General features: G+C 35.0%; 1 protein-coding gene across 2 annotated transcripts in view; it reads left to right on the top strand.

Annotated features, from left to right (window-relative positions):
- Positions 1 to 23,787, top strand: part of DCC (DCC netrin 1 receptor) — a 1,085,205-nt gene that overhangs the window by 916,505 nt on the left and 144,913 nt on the right. For both annotated transcript variants that reach the window (XM_070513040.1, XM_070513039.1), the window contains exon 15: positions 6,059 to 6,253. In XM_070513040.1, the coding sequence (XP_070369141.1) occupies positions 6,059 to 6,253 (195 nt within the window). The remainder of the gene's footprint in view (positions 1 to 6,058; positions 6,254 to 23,787) is intronic.

The raw sequence follows: 23,787 nt of genomic DNA, 5'->3' as shown, positions 1-23,787 counted from the left end.
GAGGGATGAAATTTTAAAATTCGTTATTTGAATTAACACTGAGGGATTGGAAGAGGGAAGGGCTGTAAGGGGGGCGCAGCACGAGGACGTTTTGAGGGAGTCGTGGATATACGACTCTATGGGTTTGTCAAAACCCATAGAACCATATACCACTGAGTGAATTTGCTGTATGTAAATTTTAAAAATAAATTAAAAAGTTAAAACTGAGAAGGTGATAGGAGTAGAACTGTAAAAGAAAATACAAGGTAGAATTCAACGGTGAATACAAGGGATTGTCCACTGTAATACATAAACAAGTAAATAGCATTCAAAGTTTATAGACGTGAGTGGCTTAAGGAAGATGATGTCCATTGGTAAGAACAGTTTCTGACAATAGAAATGAGCACATTAGTATGTATCAGACTTGTCTGGAAAGAGTGAGAGTGGGTATATCAATTGCCTTTTGTTATTCTCTGTAAAGAAATGTAGGCTGTTAAGGACTGGAACAAAACACTACCGGAATGATCCATAAAATGCAGCCCACTAAATAGAGAACAGGTACGTATTGGTCAAAAGGACCAATTGCCTGACACCACTTGGTGGTGCCATCCACAGCAGACCGTACACAGCAGCCATCATTTTCATTAGCAGGAGCTGGCAGAGACAAATCTTGCTGGCCACTAGAAGAAAATAACTTTAATAAATTGTATTTTCATCTTCTTTTATTTCTATGTTACTCCATTTTTTCCTTAAAATTCTTATGGAGAGAGCTATGAAAAATCGTGGTAATTTTGTACTTAAGAAAAGTTATACATAATGATGATTGTATTGAACCTTATAGGAAATATAGACTTTGTGCCCATATTTTTGAGCATGTTGTGCCAGGAACTGTTTTAGGTACTGGAATTATGGAGAATTTATGGAAGGAGATGAGACAAAGAATAATAAAATAATCACATTAAATAGGTAGCACAATAAGTGGTAATAAATTCAATAGGGAAAAAGAAAAGAAGAGATTATTAAGAGATTATGAGATTAGAGATTAAGGAAAGATTTCAATTTTTAAATATGGTACCCAGGGAAGGCTACAACTGGAAAGTAAATAACAAAAACCTGAGTACCAGATAAGGCATATCTGAGGGAGAGCTTCCCAAGCAGAAGGTACAACAAATACAAATGTCCTGAGGCCAGAGCATGCCAGGCATGTTTGAGGGACAGTAGTGTCCCATGTGGAGTAGATGGCTGGGGTGAGGTGAGCAAAGGGGAAAGTGGTTGGAGATGAGGACAGAGAGCAAAGGGGGAAAGAAGCAGATCATACAAGACCTTCTAGGCCATTGTAAAGAACCTGGCCTTAAAAAGAGGTATGAGAAGACTTTGGGGGGGTTGAGAAGAGCAATGACATAACCTTATTTTGTATTTTATTTCTCTATACACATACTCACACTGCATCTATATTCATACACATCGATTTTAAATACCCTCTATATGCTGGTGGCTTCCACTTCTATTTATCCAGCCATGGCCTTTCCCCAAACCCCAGACTTACATAGCCAACCTACTTCCGTGATATCTCTACAGATATAACTAATAGGCGTCTCAAGTTTAATATCACCCAAGAACTCACTTGTTTTTCCTCATCTCTGTACTTCATTCATCAGTTACCCAAGCCAAAGATCTACAAGTTATCATTGAGTCTCCTCTTTCCCACACTGCTTGTATCCAATCTCTAGCTCTCTTGACTACACCTACCAGAAGTCCCAAATATGTCCACTTCCTCTCCACAATAGCCACTCAGACAAATACAAAAGCATTATTAGGGTCTTCTAAATTTTTAAATTTTTTTTAAATATACATAACAGAAAATTTGCCATCTTAGCCATTTTTAAGTGTACACAGTTCAATGGCATTAAGTACATTTACACTGCTGTGCAACCATCACCACCACCCTTCTCCAGAACTCTTTTCATCTTGCAAAACTGAAACTCTGTACCCGTTAAACAAGAATCCCCTAATTCCCCCGCCCCCAAGCCCTGGCAACCACCATTCTGCTTTCTGTCTCCGTGAATTTGACTACCCTTGGTACCTCATGTGAATAAAATCATACAATTATTGTCCTTTTGTGACTGGCGTATTTCACTTAGCATAACATCCTCAAGGCTCACCCATGTTGTAGCATGTGTCAGAATTTCCTTCCCTTTTAAAGCCGAAAAATATTCCATTGTTTGTATTTACTAAAGTTTGTTTATCCATTCATCTGTTGATGGATAGAACTTGGGTTGCTTCTACATTTTGGCTGTTGTAAATAATGCTGCTGTGAACACAGGTGTATAAATATCTGTTGGAGTCCCTGCTTTCAAGTCTTTTGGGAATATACCCAGAAGTGGAAGTGCTGAGTCATGTGAGAATTTGATATTTATTTTTTTCTTTTGCTGAGGAAGATTAGCCCTGAGCTGGCATCTGTTACCAGCCTTCCTCTTTATTTGTTTGAGGAAGACTAGCCCTGAGCCAACATCCATGCCCAACTTCTTCCATTTTATATGTGGGTCATTGCCACAGCCTGGCTGATGAGTGATGAGGTCTGCGCCAGGGATCCAAACCTGTGAACCCAGGCCGCCAAAGCAGAGCATGCCACACTTAACCACTAGACCACTGGGCCAGTCTCTCAATTGTTAATTTTTTGATGAACCACCATAATGTTTTCCATAGCAGCTGCACAATTTTACATTCCCATTGGCTGACCCCTTTTTATCCTCATTTTCCTTCTTACCCTCTATGTTCCAGGCACAATGACCTGCTTTGATTTGTTTTGTTTTTTTTTTAAATATCAACCTCACTCTTTCTATAGGACCTTTGTAGTAGTTGTTACTTCTTGCCTGTAAAGCTCTGCATCCTGATGTTTACTTGACTGGCTTTTTTTGATCTTTCACCTTAGATCCTACCAGGGATATCTTTCGTGATGAGTCAGTTACTATCCCATTAGCATAGCACTTACTAAGATCTCATGAATTTCTTGTTTGTTTATTTTCTTGGTCTTCCCTCCCCCAAACTATATCCCCAGTACCTAGTACTATCACTGGCACATAGGAGATGCACAGAAATTGTTGAAATGTCACAGGGATTATTCTGATGAATTTCCTAGTGTGCTATATGTGAACATTATTCATTAGTAGAAATCTGTAATCATCACTCAAAGAATAATAAGCATTCTTTAGAAACAAACTAAACCAAGACAGAATCCACAATTCCATAGTATAATCAAGAAAGGCAATTGGCCCAGGTATCTTGGTAATTCAGACTCCAGTAGAAATTTTGGGCCTCATTAATTTGGATATTTCAGGCAAAATATGTTCTTTGGTTTCAAATTATTTCAACAATTACCTTAATAATTCTGTCTGCTTTATATATGTAATCGTTGTCCTAGAGGTACTTGTATAATCTTTTGTGTACCTCTGAGCAGTGAATTTCAGTCTCAGTCTCCAAACAAAGAGTACTCAAGTCACATAGCTTCCAAAGCAAGTTTTCTAAATTGATGTTTTGTAGTTCATTCCAATAGTGACCACTTTCATAATCCATAAGCTCATCTGTATTAGAGAAAACTCACTCATGTAGCAGTAAAGGAAAATTGTAATTTCTGTATGTATATTAAAAAGTGAGTGGGTGGATACAAATGGGCTCTTCTGGATTATGGACAATCCCCTAGAACAATTATGTTTATGATGAAGCCATATATTATGACTGGCTTAGGTCTAATACTGCCTTGATAGACACTCTTCATTCCAGTCCTATGATCTTAATTGAGTGGTAAAAACCCATTAAATATTTAGATGAGGTGGCAACATATACAATACATAACAATATTAACACCCTTAGTTTTTATAGTGTTAAGATTGTTTTGCGGTTTGGGTCTAGGATTGAAACTACCCTTATGAAGTGAAAAGTAAAAGCGAATCTTACATGCTAACAGCTCCTCCTTTTCAAGAGCCAGTTCGTGCCCTCATTTCTGGGTACCCTCAAAGTCCAATAATTCTAAGTTACTGTCTGTCTAAGTGAGTGGGTACTAACTTAACTCACTTTCAGTGGTGCTACTCTATGGTTTGCAGAAAGATGGAGAAAGTTATTGTTCTGAAAACGTTTTAAATAGTTTTTTCCCTTTATTCTAAAAGATGTTGAAATTGTTACTAAAATCACTAGGCTTTCATTTTGTTTTTAAAGAGTCACAAATGCGGAAAATCTGGATAGTATTTGGTTTATTTTCTAAATATAAGAGTAGGCAGTTATCTTGTTGTTTCAATAGTTATAGCAAAAGCTTCAAATGTGTTAAACAGAACTCACTGTAAAGCCCATTCCATTTCAAGGACACTGGAGAGCTTCCGTGGCAATAGGGTTGAAAAGTATTAATCCATCCTTTTCATCTCTTGTATTGCTTTTAGTTAGGGTTTATGGTGGGAAATCTTTCACAAACATTGTGTTTCTGCTGTTAAGGTTTATATCCGTATTTTGAGATAAATTTTATGAAGACTTTGCATATTATAACACAGGCTCTTCAGGGCAGACAAATAATAGTTTGTCTCTTTTTGGTCACAAATGGGCATTTTCAGAAAAAAAAAGCATCCTTAGAAAATGCTGTTGATGTAGCATCTTTAGAATGTAGCATCTTTTGAAAAGTTGTTAGTATAGTACCTACTTTAAAAAAAAGACATGCTTCCATTTAACACTGAAGCTAAAAGTGTGCTGTTGACGATGGATAAAATTGGCAGTGGCAATTGCATCACCTTTTCTATTACATCAAAGAGAAAAAATATATTGTGATATTACCTTTAATCATCAAATTCTCTTGCCTAATTTGATGTACATTACCTTTAGAGATTTTCAGTTAGGAAAGAAAAAATAAACACAAGTAGCTTGAATAAAGTTCAAATCACTAATATTTTTGAGTACTTATTAATTACCAGAAACTGTGCTAAGCTCTTAATAGACTATTAAAGTTTAGATGGGCACATTCTTTCTTAAATTTCTTCCCAGAATACTTACCTGATTTTCAAAAAGAATAGGCCACATGTACCTGTATTAAACCTATCAAAATATTTAACAGACTTTATTGTAACTGCATTTTTACTTGTCTGTTTTTCCTGTTAAACTATAAACTCCAAGAGCACAGGTTTCATGTCTGCCATATTCCCTCTCTTCTCCAGCCTGAGCATCATGGGTACCTAGCCCGTACCCTAAACATAGCAGATACTCTATAAACATTTATTAATTGAATGATGATAAATTTCAAGAAAACACATTATTTCTTTAAGGATGGGACCATAGGAAAGAATGTTGATATAAAAATCAGAATGTCAAATTATATATTTCAACACACAAAAAAGAAAATTTATGTCAGGAGTCAATCAGTATTTGGAATGCCAATTTAATTAGAAAGTAAACGCAGAGAAGATGAATAAGTTCACAAGGACTCACAGCTGGTAAAGGACAAATCTGCACACTCCAATGTCTGTGTGGCTTTAATCCAGGCCACTGTCTCCTTTCTTTAATAATAAATGCACTTTTCACAGATGCAATAAACCATGGGTCAGGTACCATTCTAATCATGCTGAGTAAATGATGGCCCTAAACTGTTTCTCCTGACAATTTCTTAAGAAAGGACTGCTACACTTATTTTCGTTTTTAGTTAAATCAGAGTAAATAATCCTTAGGCAAGACGGTTTTTGACATTTCATTTCCCTTTCTATTATTTTTACATCTACCTTGATTTTACCCCTTATTAATGATACCTAAGAAGAAACAAATGGAAAGAAAATAAGCCCAAAGAAAAAGCTATTAGAATAAAGATGCATGATGTTGCACTGCTTATGGGAGGAATTCAGCTCCCTGTTGTGCTTAAGAAATTCTGTGAGAGTCAAATCAAACATGGAAAATGAAGCACACGCTGAAACAAGGCGGAACTTGAGCAATAAGTAATGCACCATTTGAGGATCTATGGAATATGATATTAAGTCTTGTTTAAAGGGGAAGTTTTACCATGCCGCATGTTCTATTGTCAGACACGCTCATGATGCCTCTTTTGGAATTCTAGAGTCTCAAGTCCCTGACCAGCCGAGCTCTCTCCACGTGAGGCCTCAGACCAACTGCATCATCATGAGTTGGACTCCTCCCTTGAACCCAAACATTGTGGTGCGAGGCTACATTATTGGTTACGGTGTTGGGAGCCCTTATGCCGAGACAGTGCGCGTGGATAGTAAACAGCGATATTATTCCATTGAGAGGTTAGGTGAGTGGCTGTGGTTTTTATTTTATTAAGGGAAATAAATGATTTGTTTTAAAATATTTTATTTCTTGGAAAATTGTTCTTTGAGATTTGATTGCAATTTGTAGCATATATTAATTAATTCTTAAAACAACTTTCTTTTTCTATCCGTCTCTTATCAATCTCCACACACCCACACACACATACACACACACACACAGAGATATTTTTCCTCTCTAGATTTTGAATTGGGGAATTTTATCTAGAGAGACTCACAGTGGTGGGTGCCCTGCTCTGTACCCTTGCTTTGGATCATTTTTCTTTTTCCGCTGGTCAATAGAAACTTCTAATCTTAATAATTTTTATAAAGAGAGTCAACCACATTTTTCGCCTTTTTTCTCACTAGGAAGATATTCTGTCAATTTTTCTTTAACCTGGAATTATCTAGTCACATTACCATCTTTTCCCTTAGCATTTATAGGTAAAACTTTGTGGCTGTGTTATTTTGACTGTAAAACAACAAGATGAAAAAAGGAATTTTCAATCAAGCCAGTAACCCAGAGTCATCAAACTCCTCTCTACATACACTCCTGACCTCTTCCCAGTCTGAATTGTCCTCTTGTACTCAACCTCACTTTACTGAATATGATACTTGAATTGTGACATTTCTGAATTCATGGAAAGTTTGTTTATCCAGAGAGGGCTAACGTGCGTAAAAGTGTTCCTATTCATTTCATATCTGATTTTTTATAGCACAATCAGAGATTATATCTTTAACAGAGGGAAATAAAAGAAATGTATATCATTTATAGGATGCCAAGAAGTTAAACAATTCTCATAGAGCAAAAAGCAAGCTGGCTCTACCTGTTGCTTTAACACCGTGTTACTTGCAATGAAGTACTCTGACCCCGTCAATGGAAATAGGTGCTACTTACTTGCAACGTCCATCACAAACAGAACATTTGTGATGAGAAGCCTGATTTGAATTTGAATAGCTTTTCCTGCATTAGCAAGGAGAGATTTTCTCAGTGCAGGAGGAAAATCCACACTGACCCATTCTCTCTATGATTGCTTCAAATGCTAATAAGAGAAGCACCTCCTGAAAATCTCCACAATTTTGGTTAGCTTGGCATTTAGAAATAGCATTCTCTCAGTCAATCCCTTAGTTTAAATGTTAAAGCAATCACAAAACTTAGATTTTATGGCCATCAAAACTATGTCAGGGGACTCTCATTTATCTATTATTCAGTGTACATCATCTCAGAGAGTTCATCTTGATGCCACGTGCCCACAGAGAGAGATTCCCATGGCAGTGCACAGATTTTCGGGCAATGAGAATGTGGTACAAACTCAGAATGAAGTCACGAAGGAAGACTGCATTGTTTCACCATATCCTTTTGATAATGATACTCTTTATTACAAAGGAACTCTAGAAGTCTCCAAGTCCAGTAAAGTTGACGTCTTCAGGAGGTTAAAACTGGCAAATCTCTCCAAATACTTAACAAAAAAAAATAAGAAATTTCCCTTTGCAAGATATGTTTTAGAGAGCTAGGAATACTGTTAAGGTAAAATGGGATACGAACCTGTCTCTATGATAGATAATCGTGAGTTTACACTGAAACTTTTATGGGAGAGAAATTACACGCATACACATACATATGTATACGTATCTATGTATTTAATTTCTACCAGCTGATACTCTTTTATAACATAGTCCCCTGTCTTAACAAAAAATATGAAATTAAATAGTGTTTTGTCATTATTCTTCAAGTGTCTTCATGGCTATGTAGATAAACTGGTTTCGCTGTTTAGCCAAAGTGTATATTAGACAACTTTGTGTTTCTAAAGCTTTAAAATTATATTTTAAATATACTTTCAAAAAGATTCCATGAAAACTGACATGCCTACTCTAGCGTTCAATAGAATAAATAAAACAAATGCCTGTTTCTTCGCAAAGTTGGAATGTGGAGTTGAATGAAACATATATCCTTTTAAAAATTAGAACTTAAGATACGTTTAACATACACTTTGGTTACATAGTGGAATTATATGTTTTGAGGACTGTATGATGGTTATACAATTAAAAATCATTTAAGGAAAATTACAATCCATTAAAACATAGGGTTAGCATAAATTCAAGTATCATGGCTGTATTTTAGACTATAAAAAAGCTATTTGCTTTATAATTGACCAATAAACCTCCTCTTCTCTTTGATGAGAGACTGGAACTTCCAAATAGCATTTTGTTTATCAGGCATAATAATTCACTACTGTAGGCAAGGAAGACTTTTTCTCTACCTAATGTGGATTCGTCTGGCCGGAGAAGGAATTAAATTCATATGAGACAGAATAGCAAGGGAAAATTAAACAAAGCTTTATGAGAACCATGGCCCGGGGCCGTTCTTCCCAAAGGAAGAAAGGGCACCGAAGAAGTGGGTGCACAGAGTGGTTATATACCCCCAAACAGGGTGTTTCACATGTGATTGAAATGTCCCTCCCACAATAGTCACAAGATTGCCCTGTTGGCACAGCGCTTGATGGACACAGCAGGTAGGGGTCTGCTACCTCAGAGGGCGTAGCAGGAGGCAAGTCTATTGTCTCAAGCTGGGTGGTCACAGGTGAGTGCAGCAATCAGTTCCTATCCTAAGGAAAGATGCTTAATCCTTAAAGAAATGCCAACGTTGGGAGGGGGAGGGAAGTCAGTTACAGGAGATTACCAGACAAGCACAATAAAATGCAGATTTAAGTCCTTGCCTTTGGCATTGATTAAGAGTTTTTAGAGAAAAGGTCATCTCCTTTCTTCTTCCTGGTACAGAGAGGGAGGCACCTTTACAGATAGAGATTTCCTTTACAATGTAAATGTCTCCTAACAAAGGGCAAGCAAGTTCCACTTCTCAGAGCCTCCCTCCCTGTCCCAGTTTATCAAAAGCAATCAGCCTCAAATAATCCTCATGCCAAAGAGACATATCTTGGGTGGCCAATTCCAGTCCCCACACTATTTAGACACCAGGCACTGTGACCTGCTTCAGGAGGAGAAATACTGGACCATTTTAAACAGTATCTAATACTGCCTCGTTTAAAACAAAACAAAACAAACCCTACCTAGTGTAGGCACAGAGCTTCATTAACCAATGTTTGTACCATTGGATATTTATAATTAATCTTCTGACATTTTACTCAAAAGCCCTAAATGCCACGTTTGATGTATACACATGGTATAGATCCACAAGATCTGAATTCTAGCAATGTTTAGCAAAATTAATTTAAAACCAAGTCTTTCTTTTAAAAACTCACTATTTATCTATCTACCAATCTATTGGTCAATCTTTCAATCAATTAATTTATCTACCTTTACATCTTTATGGAGGTATTTTCAAATATAATAAGTTGTACATATTTAAAGTGTACAATTTGTTGAGTTTTTAAAACAGTTTTATTGAGGTATAATTGACATGCAATAAACTGTATTTTTCAAATTAATTTTTTTCAGCAATATTTTATAGTATTTAATGTAGAGGTCTTAAATGTTTTTGTTAGCTTTAGTTCTAAAATATATACATTTTTTGACTTATTTTAAATGGAATTGGTCTTTAAATTTATCTTCTAGCTGTTTGCTGCTTGTGTAGAAGAAAACAACTGTTTTTTGAACATTAACTTTGTATCCTAAGACCTATTAAATTCACCTATTTGTTCTACTAGTAGTTTTGAGATGCTCCGAGATTTTCCATTTAACAAGCATATCCTACGTAAATAGGAACAGTTTTACACTTAATTTCTGATCTCCTGCCTTCTTTTATTTCTCTTGCCTTCTTGGAGTGGTTAAGATCTCCAATAAAATTTTGCATAGGAGTGGTAGAAGCAGGCATCTTTGCCTTATTCCTGATCTTAGGGAAGGCATGAAATAGGATGTTAGCTGTAGGTTCTTTGTAGATGTCTGTTATAAGATTGAGAAAGTTTTCTACTCTTTCTAGCTTTCTTGAAATTTTTATCACGAATAATCATTAAATTTTTGTGAAATAATTTTCTATCTCTTGAAATGATCATATGGTTTTCCTCCTTTTCTTTTTAATATGATGAATTACATTGATTGATTTTTGAAGGGGAACTAATCTTGAATTTCTCATACAAATCTTCTATGGTCATGATGTATTACCCTTTTCTTATATTGTCAGATTTGACTTGTTAATATGTATTAATGGTTTTTCTTTTCATGCCTATATCCATGAGGTATATTTGTCTACAATTTTCTTTTCATTTAGTGACTTTATTCAGTTTTTTTCTTTATTAAACTTACACTAGCCTCATAAAATTAATTGGACAGCTTGTTCTTCTTCTGCTACTGCAAAAGTTTGTGTAATATTGATATTATTTATTCCTGGAATATTTGATAGAATTCACTGACAAAATCATCTGGATCTGAGATTTCCTTTTTTTTTCTTTTTTTTTTTGAGGAAGATTAGCCCTGAGCTAACTGTTCTCAATCTTCCTCTTTTTTCTGAGGAAGACTGGCCCTGAGCTAACATCCGTGCCCATCTTCATCTGCTATATATGTGGGATGCCTACCACAACATGGCTTAGCAAGCGGTGCCATGTCCACACCCGGGATTGGAACCGGCAAACCCTGGGCCATCTAAGCAGAACGTGCGCACTTAACGGCTGCACCACCAGGCTGGCCCTGAGATTTCCTTTTGAGGAAGTCTTTTATAATGAATTTAACTTCTTTAACACATTTAGGTCTTTTTATATTTTGTATCTTTTTCTTGTATTGATTTGGCAAGTTAAATTTTTCATAAAATTTGTCTGCTTCATGTCACATTTGTTGGCATAGAGTTATTCATTCATAATATTCTCTTATTCACTATGGTAATAATTACTTTTTCCTTTCTGATATTGATGATTTATGTTCTTTCTTCTTTTGTGATCTTCCTGGGTATGGGTTTACCAATTTTGTTGATTTTGTCAAAGAAATAGTCTTAGACATTACTAATCGTCTCTATTATCTGTCTCTATTTTATTTCTTTCATATCTGCTCTTATCTTGACTATTTCTTTTCTGGTACTTATTTTAGTCATACTTCACTATTCTGTTTCTAATTTCAAAGGTGAAACCTTATAATTTAGGAATTTAAAGCTATTGGTGTTCCTCTAATCACCACTTTCCTTTTGTCCCTCAAATTTTGAGATGATGTATGCTCATTATCATTTAGTTTAATATATTTTCTAATTTTCCTGATTTCTTTTTGCCCTATGAGTTGTGTGTTAATTTCCAAATTTTGAGTTTTCCTAGATATCTTATTATTGTTGATTTTTAATTTCATTTTATCGTGATTAAAAGATATGTTCTGATTTCAGTATTTTTAAATTTATTGACATTTATTTTATAGACCAGCATACTGTTAATTTTGTTGAATGTACTATGTGAACTTGAAAATAGTGTATATTCTGCAATGATTAGATACAGAGTTCTGTAAATGTCAATCACATCAAGGTCCTTGATAGTATTTTTCAGATCATCTATGTCTTTACTAAATTTTTTGATTGATCGTCTGTGAATTGCTAAGATTGAGTGTCAGAATCACCTTTTATAAACACAAAATCGTCATTGTCCCTCTGTAATTCTGTCAGCGTTTTTGCTTCATTTATTTTGAGAGTCGGTTATTAAGCCAATGCGCATTTATAATTGTTATGTCTTCTTGGTAAATCACTTCATTTAGCACTTTAAATGTCTCTCTCTCTGGTAGTACTCTTAGTTTTTGAGATGATTTTATCTGTTAGTAATATAGCCACTCTAACCTTCTTATACTTACAGTTTACGTTTTATCTTTTTCCATCCCTTACTTTCAACCTATGTCGTTACAGTTAACGTTTTCCTGGTCTCTTTTGGGGAGTATATAGTTGGGTCTTGCTATTTTATGCACTTTGAAAATTTTTGCCTTTTAATTGGAGTTTTTAGACCATTAAAATTTAATGTAAGTATATAAACAGTTGAATTTAAGTCTATCATTTTATTTCTGTTTTCTGTTCGTCCCATCTCTGTTTTATTTGCCTCTTTTCCCTTACCTGACTTCTCCAAGTTCTTACTTATGTTGATGAAAATAACCCACAACCAATCTATAAGTGAAAATTGGGGTGAGTTTATTTTGAGCCAAATGTGAGGACCATACAGCCCGGGGCCTTCCTTGCCCAAGGAAGGAAGGGCACCACAGAAGTGGGAAGTACAGAGTGGTTATACACCCTCAAAGAGCACATTTCACATGAGATTGAAATGTCCCTTTTACGATAGTTATAGGACTACTTTGTTGGCACAGTGATTGATGGACACAGCAGGTAGTAGGTCTGTTGTCTCCAGCTGAGTGGTCACAGGTGAGTGCAGCAATCTGTTCCTAGCCCAGGGAATGTGGGAGAAGTTGCACTTTTATCCTAAGGGCGTTTGTTCTTGTCTTTGGGACATAGAAAATGCTTAAAGTAGATACACAATGCATGTTCAACAGCCACATCAGCCCCTTTTGGAAAAACAAAGTCAGGCTGAATTAGGTTCATACCAAATGGCTTCCTCAGATTCTCCAATATATCCTATTGCTTGCCATTTATTTGTCACTTAATCCCTCAGTCTGTCTACTTTTGTGTAACCCTCAGATAAGTAGTTTGGATTCTTGGGTTTTTTCTTTCATTTTTTTTGTATTTTGTTTAGAGTTTACAGTTGTTATCCATGGATGTGTAAGCTAAAGGGAGCTCACTCCATCGTGGCAGAACTGCAAACTCACAGTCAGTCCCTTGTGAAATATTTGTGGACAGCTGCTATGTTGAACATTCTTGCTAAAAATAAGATCAGTTCCTAGGCAGTGCATTTGCCATCTGAATTATATTTGGCACTACTACACTTACTTGTGTTAACAAAATAAATTAGGGGAACCACAAATGACTGTAGAATACATAGTTTAATTGAAAAAATAACATTTGGAGTAGATTTCTAACTAAAGTTTGGTCTTCTAACTAAAGTTTGTACTTCTTACTAAAGTTTGGTGATTTAAAAAACTAAATTTGGGTTGTATATCTGACTAGACATTTTTTTAAAATATGGTATTCAAGTCCTTATACAGTGGAAATGATGAAAAAAATCATGTGCCCTAATAACTCATGAGGGTCAGAGAACAAAAGTGATTGTTTATAAATGTCCAGATACAGCTGTTGATTTTCCAATTGAGATTAAATAAACATGGAAAATATTTCTACAAGGGTTTATGTCTGTCCAAGTCTAATCAGCCCATTTAAAACTATCACATATGTTAAGGAGAATTAGTTAAAATTGTTCACCCCCACTAAGGTGGCTTAGCAGACATATACAGGGAACTAATGTTCTTAGAATATGGCATTACCCTATGAAAGGTAGAATGTACAGTTAAAACTTTTGGGGTTTTAATGATCATGTATCAATTCTTTTGAAGGGTTTTAACCCCAGCACAAAAAGATATTTTTAGTTCTTTTCATGAATACTCAATTATTATTTACTTTTATTCTTATCATCCTTTCACTGATGTTTATTAGACAATATAGCTTTAATAGACTCATTTAAAAAATGTAAACAAAGCAAACTAATAAGTAAATAAAGATCATATTGAATGGGATTCTGATTCTGGGTTCAGATCATTTTCTCTCTGCTATAATGTTTAATCTTGGGAAACTGATTTGAACTCTGGCCTTAGAGTATTTTAGTGAAAATGAGGACTAAGAGTGTCCTTTATTCCCTATTTTGTGGTGTCAGACAGTCACCAGATATTGAAAGACGTTAATAGAAGTGGAGAAGTTGGTCTTTGTAAGAGAAATACATATCAAAGTTTGTATTGTGATCATTGCAAAAATATTAAAGTCTTGCCTTAATTAAAAATATTCAGCTTTTTAAGGTAAGTTTATATCCTATTTCTAAATATCATTGAAACTCCTTTTTTATAAAAAAAAGATTGAGAAAATAGGTGTTCCATTTGTGATTAAATTTGTTTAGAATTCAATGGTATCAAACGAGGGTGTGAGTTTTGTCTCTGACAAGGGATTATTGGTCATATGTGGCACAGTAGCCTTTCCATTCACACACTGTGGGATGCTCTAAGTCTCAGTTTTCTCATCTGTACAGCAGGATAGCATGCTACCTCACAAGCTGTTTGTAAGATTCAATTGAGATAATAAAAGTAATGCTATTTGCAATTTTTTTTAAAGTTAAACATATTATGCACATGTCAATAAGGTATTACTCTTATTACAATTTTTACATCAGTAGTTTAGTGGATATAAGTAGTGTAGTTCCATAGGCTTTGAATTGTGTATTTATACAAACCTTGAAGTATATAAGTGTTCTAGTTTATCTTCTTTATCTAAAAGTAGACTATATCAAATACAATTCTAAAAATAGTTGAAAATTGCGTGTTTTTAAACTCTGATAACTCACCAAATGCGTGACATTATATAAAATATATTCATTTACTGAAATCAGTATGAATCAGAAGTCTAAACAACACAGTGGCATTCAACTCAGTGTGAAAGACAAAAATGTAAACTCCTTGTTTCAGCTTCAAACTCCTTGTTGTTCTATTCATAATAGAACGCTGATTAGAAAATTCTGAGTGGGAGAGTTAGATTTATTCAACATGAGCCCTGGTTGCTCAGAAAGGAGTAAGAGCGGAAGAGAAAAAGTCATTTCATGAGATCATTACTCAGAATATATCAGGAAGAATGGATTTTGTCTTTTATGATTTTTTTGAGGTTAGTGTCTTCTAAACCTATAGGCATTTTCTAGCAGTCTTTAAGGGCAGCCTAAGGGTGATTCATTAATAATGCATACCATTCTGTTTGTAACGCTTTTCTCACTTCCTACTCCCTGCTGTGCACAGCAGATGCATTGTCTTACACCTGGTCAATTTTCTAAGGCTATTTGGAAGAATCTATTACAAAAGATGAATACTATTATTGAAATAGGGAGAAAAGATCTTCTCATTGGAGTAAAAATTATATATATAAATCACTAAATCTTCCCTCTTTGTTCTCCTTTTTTTAAATAATCCTTCCACATTTCATCTTGTATTTTATAATCTTTGATTTGTAAAGTCAAATCACAAAATATAGGATTATGTGAGTCATTCATTCTACCAACATTAAACTCAAGTATTCAATCAAAAATTTTCCTCCACCTTCTGTATTTTTCTAGAACGTGGGTCAATACGATCTGGATCTCTCCTTAATTTTCCATGTCATTTAGTGTTTACAGACAGCTAATCAGTGCATTTCTTCCAAGTACTTTACAAATACCAATCTATTCATTCATCCTTCCCGTTATGTTAATGTCAGGTGTCCTCCGAGTTTTACAAATGAAGGAAGACAGCAGGAGAACTAAAGTTAACAAGAGAAGTCAAAGCTAATTTTTGTAACGAAAAAAGTTAAATGTTACATTAACACACTCAGATAAATATTGTCATAAACAGTAAAAGCCTGGCTCTTTAGTATGGAGAGAGGAGGCTGGGGCCAAATCCCAGCCTGATCAGGGTTTATACTAGAACACATTACTGCAGGAAGTTCTGCTTCCTATAGGGAAAAACAAGGTATTTTGACAAAATCAAATCCCTTCAATGCAACAATAGAAGAATATAATCTAGTGAGATAGGATGTGGACCTAAAATGTCTGATCAATCACAAGTCATAGCTTCAAGTATAAGATCCAGAGTTTGATCATGGACGTTTGACAATTGTTACCTTGTGAGCTAGGTTCCAGGCTGACTTAGAGGGAAAAGACAGAAAAACAGATGTCTGGGCATCTTGCTTTATTAAGCATTAACACTTGTGGATTAGTATTTTTCTTTTTAGTTCTATCAGTTTCTGCCCTCATGTAATTTGAAGCTCTGTTATCAGGTGCATAATTATTTGGGATTGTTATGAATTAACAATGAGCTAACTACTTTATCATTTATAAACTATCCCTCTTAATCAGTGGTAATATTGTTTGCTCTGAAATGTACTTTGTGTAGGACATTAATATAACAACTCCACCCTATTTTTGGTTTGTGTTTTAGCGTGATATATATTTTTCCATTATTTTACTTTCAAACTATTTGTGTCTTTATATTTATGGTGGGATTCTTGTAGGCAGCATATAATTGGGTCTTGCTTTTTTATCTAATCTGACTTTCTCTGACTTTTAATTGAGGTGTTTAGACCATTTATATTTAATGTGAATATTAACATTGTTGGATTCATATCTACCATCCTGCTATTTGTATTTTATTTATTACATCTATTGTTCCAACTGCTCTTTGTGCTTTCTTTTTTCCTCTTTCTGCTCTTTTGGGGGATTGATTAAACATTGTTAATCATTTACCTTACATCCTTCGTGGGCTCATTAGCTATTAGTGTTTTGCTTCCTTAGTGGTTTAGAATTTATAGTATGTATCTTTAACTTATCACTATTGACCTCACAGATATACTATACAAGCTCACAATACATTGTTATTATTTTTTCTTTAAACAAATATCCTTTAAGTGTTAAAAAATAAGAAAAAGATGTATTTTATATCTTTATTACAAAGTTATTATTTTTAGTGCTTGTCATGCCTTTGTCTTAATTCAGATTTTCAACTAGTATTATTTTTCTTTCTTCCTGAAGTACTTCATTAATATTTCTAGCAATGGAGTTATGCTAGTGATTAATTCTTTTATCTTTGTACATCTGAAAAAAGATTTTTTCATTTTGTTGTTGTTTTTTAAATACATTTGCACTGGAGATGGAATTCTAGGTCAACAATTTTTTTTTCTTTCAGTATTTTTAATGATATTACTTCATTATCTCCTATATTGCCTTATTTCCAACAAGCCTACTACAATTATTATTATCTTTGTACCTCTATATACATTGTCTTTTTTCTCTGGCTTCTCTGCAGATTTTTTTTCTTTGCCACTAATTTTACACAATTTTATTATGATGTCTCTGTGACGTTTTCTTTATGTTTCTTCTGCTTAGGGTTGGTTGAGATTTTTGGATCAGTGGATTTATAGGTTTCATCAAATTTGAAACATTTTTGGCCATTATTTCTTCAAGTAATTTTTCTCTATCCCACTGTCACTCCTCTCAAATGGGGACTCCAATTACACATACATTGTAGTGCTTTAGGTTGTACCACAGCTTGTTGATTCTTCATTATTTTTTCCAGTCTTTTTTCTCCGCATGTTTCATTTTGGCTAGTTTTCATTACTATGTCTTTAAAGCAACTGATTTTTTTTTTTCCTGCAGTGACTAATCTGATATTAATCCCATCCAGTGTGTTTTTCATATTACATATGGTAGTTTTTATCTCTACAAGTTTGGTGTGGGTCTTTCCTCTATATTTCACATTCTAGTTAACGGGCTCAGTCTTGTCTCTACTTTCCTGAACACATGGAATATGTTATAATAACTCTTTTAATGCTCTTGTATACAGATTCTTTTATCTGTGTCATTTATGGATCTGTTTCTTCTTATTAATTTTTATCCTCATTATGGATTGTGTGTTCCTGCTTTTTTGTACATTTTATAATTTTTGTGTGCTTCTTAGATATTGTATTTTTTTATCTTGTGGGTTGCTGTAGGTTTTTGTGTTTTTTTTAAATATTCTTGAGTTTTGTTCTAGGGTGTGATTAAGTTACTTGGAAAAACTTTGACCCTTTTAAGGTTCCCTTTTAACCTATTACGTGGTACCAGAGCACCAGTACCATCTAATATCACAGGGCTAATTTGCCATGCTACTGAGGCAATACCTTCTGAGTATGCTGCCAAAATTCCCGTGAATTACATGATTTTCCATCTGACTTGTACAAATCCACTTATTCTTCACCCTGGATTTTTCTTTTCTTCACCAAAGATTTTTTCGTTGCTTCTATTGGACAGTTATTTCCCCAGTCTTGGGAAATTTTCTCATACACATACACTGATAAGTTCTCAGATGAAGACTCAACAGAGACCCTCTCTAGACCTCCAGAACTCTCCTTCTGTGCATTTCTCTCTTCTCTGGTACTCTTCCCTACAAACTCCAGTTGCTTTGGTTATCTCAGGCTTCTAACTCTGTGTCTTCAATTCAGAAACACCACTGGGCTCCTTCTGGGTTATCCCTTTCTCTTCTGCAGCCTGAAAACTTTCTCAGGGCAATAAGTTGGGGAAATCAATGGGATCATCTTGTTTTTCTTCTCTCAGTGATCATTGACTGATCTGCCTGATGCCCAATATCTGAAAACTGTTGTTTCATAGATTTTGTCTGTTCAGGTTTATTAAAAAGTTGATTGAGGCAGGAGGGTAAATTCAGTTCTTATTAATATATTTTGATCAGAAGTTGAAGTCCTTTAATAAACAATTAAACAATCATTTTATTATTTCAGGATGACAAAACTTTCAGATTTTCAAGATGCCAAACTTTCAAAGATGCCGAACTGCATTAAATCTATTTCCTGATTTCTGTCACAAATCTCATCAAGAATGAATCCTAACTGTCATATCGTATTTTCGGAGAATAAATTTAACTTGAGTGCTTTTAGAAATAGGTCTCTTAGCCTGTGGAGAAGTGAACTTTTATAACTCCCAGAGTGCATTCTGAGTTCAGTGAATACAATGTAAATTATAGTATTAACCTCAGCATCACCCCCCCATCAAAAAAAATCCCTTCATGCATGAAATATAGAAGTTTTGAGTTTATGACATGCAAACATTTTAAATCAGAAAAATCAATGCGCTTTAGCAGCCTCTAGAATAGTTGACATATATGAATAAAAAATGAATAAACACCATGTAGAGAATATTTTATTATTTTGAAATGAAGTATATTATAGGTGTTGGTTAACAAAATTCTGTTTTGTATTTGTTTGAGCAGAGTGTAAGAAGAATTATGGAAAGTGATTTTTGACCTGAAGTTTGAAAAGCCTGCTCACAAACCCCATTGAGATAAGTCATTTAATGATAAAGAAAATTGAAAGGGAAGGTAGTTTTATCCCTTTCTTTATTCCCAGCTATCTTATTGAGAGCATTTATGTACAGTGAAGCAATAGTGAACAAAAACTCCAGCTGTGTTTTAGGCTGGCGGATCAGAACAGATCATTGAAAATTCCTGTATTCTATGCTATACAAGCCATTCCAGAAGAAAGTCAACTTACCCGGTTGTTATTATTATTTTGTAATTTTGTTATTTACACAGGAAATCCCTGCTTATTCTCAAGTTAATATCAGTAATTTTATAATACAGTTTTTTTTTCTGACAGTTTAATAAGTGGGCTCTAAGTTGGAGTTTCCATAGAAACATGTGAATGTCTATCGTTTATCTCAGATTTAGTTGTATATACCTCTTATCTTTGCTGGGTGTCATTTCTCCCTGTATTCACTCAGTATCTATATTCTAAATGCTATGAATGGAATATGACCTCTAATGAATCCAAATAACAATATATCTTCTTATCTTGTTTTCTTAGCCCTTCATAATCTCAGAAATTCACCTTAGTAGGTGTCAATGCTTTCATTTTACATATGTAGATGAATTCAATAAAACATAATGTATGTTATCTGAGTCATAATTTAATTTTTGAATTTTCTTGACTATTTAGTTGACGTTAATCAAAACACTAAATGGATGAATTTTCAATAGTGCAGGCAGTTGCTTAATTAGAAAACAAAAAGAAAACATCTCTTGCGGTAGACAGTGTGTTAAAAGACTAAATGGTTTATCATTTCCTACCAAACTTATTACATATAGTTATTTTTTGAGTGACTGTGAAGCATAAGACACCGTGTTGAGGATAGTGACAGGTACTAAGAAATGTAAGGCGTATTCTTTGATGTATCCTAGGCTTCCAAAGTCTTATATGATAAGTGTAGCAATATTGCTTGAAAAGAATAAATGAGATCAAAAGTTTCTACATGAGCAGTAATTGCATTGGTAGGTTGGAAGATTACTTAGATATGAGGTTGTTAGAAGAGTTTTGGTAGAAATACTGGCTTGAGAATTTTGATTTAAAACATGGGTAGGATTCATTCTTGTGGGAAAAGAAGTGATATGGTATGGACAAAACTACAAAGACAAGGGAAAGCAAGGGAGGTGGAAGGCCCAACGACCCAGTAAATTTAACTATGAATGTGAGTTCATATAAGGTTGTGGCAGGAGTAATGAATAGAGATGACCTGAGTGCGAGCATGGAACAGAATAAAATCAAAATGCGTAACGTTCTTGGATTCAGCTATTGTCAAATAAATTCTGTGAGTTCATGCTGTGTATTTAAGAGTCATTGTGTTGAGATACTAACTGAATCCCAAATGCCAAAAAAACTTGTGTGCAAATCATTTAGCTAGTCAATCAGTCTTACGGACCACCTAACCTTTCTTCTCATTGTCATAAATCCATTATTATGAGAAAGTAATGTTCTGTATTCAAAAAAATCCTGGGAAAACTGGAATTCAGGATTAAAAGGGAAGCTGAAACTACACTGTAGTGACCTTTGAACCCCAGAGTTTGCCTTTCTAATATGCAATTTAGTAATGAGAGACAGTCACTCTTTCACTGCCTATGTAAAATAATTATTGGTAAATGTCATTTCCCTCCTCAACATGTCTATTCTAAAAACTGAGCTGTGAAAAAGAAAACAGATGAATCCATTTTATTCAATTAATCCCAGCTAGCACTGGCAGTTGTGCTCTGTACCTTGGTCATTCCCCTTAAATGCTTTGTTCGATATCTAAAATTACTCAAGGTGAAGTTCCTGATATCCTTATAGGCATTTGGAGTCTAACTTCTGATACCCTTAATTACTTCAGAGTCCTGACTCAATACACATTTGAGTGACTCCTGACTTATCCCTGCCATTTAAACTTTGTAGCCTATCTTCCTCCCTGTATCCATGGCTAGTGATGATATGAATTTTGCTCTCCTTCTTAAGACTGTGCCTGGGCATTTAATGTTTTGAGGGTGGTGGTAATGGGAAAGCAGAATGTGAGACAGATAGTTACAATTTATATAGTAAAGAATTTTTAAAAGTCCATTTTAAAAAAGTGGCAAATCATTCCATTAAATAGGACATCTAAAAATATTTGTTTTTCAGGTGTTCTGCATGTGTGAGTGTGGATACATGTGGGCATGTGGGTTTTTTTTGTTTTTTTGTGTGTGTTTGTGTGTGAGGAAGATCGGCCCTGAGCTAACATCTGTTGCCAGTCTTCCTCTTTTTGCTTGAGGAGATTGTCACTGAGCTAACATCTGTGCCAGTCTTCCTCTATTTTATGTGGGATGCTGCCACAGCATGGTTCAATGAGCAGTGCTAGGTCTGTGCCTGGGATCCAAACCCAGGAACCCCGGGCTGCTAAAGCACAGCATGCAAACTTAACCACTGTGCCCCTGGGCTGGCCTGTGGGCGTATGTTTTTTGTTTTGTTTGTTTTTGTTTGTTTTTGTTTGTTTTTGAGGAAGATTAGCCTTGAGCTAACATCTGCCAGTCCTCCTCTTTTTGCTGAGGAAGGCTGGCCCTGAGCTAACATCGTGCCCATCTTCCTCTACTTTATATCTGGGACACCCACCACAGCATGGCCTGTCAAGCAGTGCTGTGTCCACACCCGGGATCTGAACTGGTGAACCCCAGGCCACCAAAGTGGAACATGCACACTTAACCACTGCGCCACCAGGCCGACCCTGGGCATGTGTTTTAATGATCAGTATTCCACTGTACAAAGGTGGAGAATAAGACATTTACTAGTCATGAGACTAGTACAGATAAGTTAGCAAATTAAGGACAGCAATCAAATAGAATCTATTATTTCTAGCAATGTCTATCCTGAAACATTAATTAGTTAAACAAGTAATCAGGTAAAATATCCAATATGTAAATCACTTACATATTTTATTTAATTAACAAAATCATTTTGGAGGTGCCATTGGTTACGCACAGCCCAAATGTTAGAAAAACATTTTAATCTCACTTGGAAATGTTGTATTTTACCTCAGGTTCTACTTGCTCAATTGGAATGGCTGTTTCCTAAACTAGGCATTTTACTGTCTCATTGGAATTTAACAAAATGGCCATATAGGTCAGAAATAACAGATTGTGTTATAAATCATTAAAAGAAAACCTAGCAAGTTGGGTTGTATTTCTAATGCTCCATTGTATGTTAATTTATGTAAATAAGAAGTAAAAGCAGAACGACAATAAGGCAGGCTTTCATCCCCTTAAACATCATTGTGTAAGCCACTTCTTTCGTTAGAGATTAAATATTTGTGCTGGTAGTCTAGAGTATTTCTGAGAAGTCATAGTGTTATAAGCCAATGGATCATTTTCTTCTACAAGCATTTAAGTGAATGTCAGCATAGCCCTCTTAACAATTAGCAGAGAAGTGACATTTTAGCAATTATTGACTTCTTAGACATGCCTTTTTATAAGGTGTAGTGGTTTGAATAGGGACCCCCAAAAGATATGTCCATCTCCTAACCCCCAGAATGTGACTGTGACTTTATTTGGAACAAAGGTCTTTGTAGATGTAATTAAATTAAGGATCTCTACATAAGATTTTCCTGGATTGCTAGCTGGGCCCTAAATCCAATGACACGTCCTTATAAGAGGAGAGACAGAGACGGAAGAGGGGTTCGTGCAAAGACAGAGGCAGAGGCTGGAGTGATGTAGCCGTGAAGAATGCTGACAGCTGCCAGAAGCTGGCAAACGCAAGGATGGATTCTCCCTTTAGCCTCTGGGGGCGAGTGGCCCACTGACGCCTTTGTTTCAGACTTACAGCCTTAAGAACTAGAGAAAATAGATTTCTAAACGTAAGCTACCAAGTTTGTATAAATTGCTACAGCAGCCCTGGGAAAGCAATAAAAAAAAGTAAGTCTCAATCTTAATTGCTTTTTCTCAATCTCTTTCTAAATTTTTTTTAATTTTCTGAACCGGGTACCATTTATAAAGCAGCATGACCAGTTTTACAAAATAAAACAATGAAAAGCTAAGAAAGAACTCATCATGCAATGCAAGGTTTTGGCAAAAGAAAGCATTAGAATGACAGAGAATGACCATATGGAATATCCTGCTAGTGAAATTGGAAGAATAAGATGGTTCTAACTTTGTAGTCAAAGGGAATATTACCGCAGTTATTCCAAGGAATCGTGTTCTTCTGGATAGTCAACCACAGCTCTTACGTTAATGTCCAGAAGCAAATTAGAAGCTGCATACCAATCTCGCATTTGTCTGGTCTACTTTTTCTGTAATATGGCAAGGGCTTTGTTTTTCAGCAAAAGACAGAAAAGAAACTTGGATAGAATACAATGAATACTGCAAGAGGCTTTTTTTTTCCCTGGCTAAGAGCATAGCATGTTTACAGCAAAGAAATCAATTTTTTTATTAAAAAAAGCAGAGCCAGGAATTACACCCACAATAATAAAAGTAAGTGATTTATCTTTATAGTAATTTAATTCACAAGGCTTATACACCAATTAGTCATTTCTGAGTAGAAATCAGAGAACACTATGAAGTTACTGGACAAAACTGTGCTTATGGACAGGTTGAAGGATTGGGGCAGAAAAGTGATGATTTTTTT

This window comes from Equus asinus, chromosome 7 (assembly GCF_041296235.1).
Source record: "Equus asinus isolate D_3611 breed Donkey chromosome 7, EquAss-T2T_v2, whole genome shotgun sequence".
Taxonomy (NCBI): domain Eukaryota; kingdom Metazoa; phylum Chordata; class Mammalia; order Perissodactyla; family Equidae; genus Equus; species Equus asinus.
This window is presented reverse-complemented; position numbering and strand designations above follow the sequence as displayed.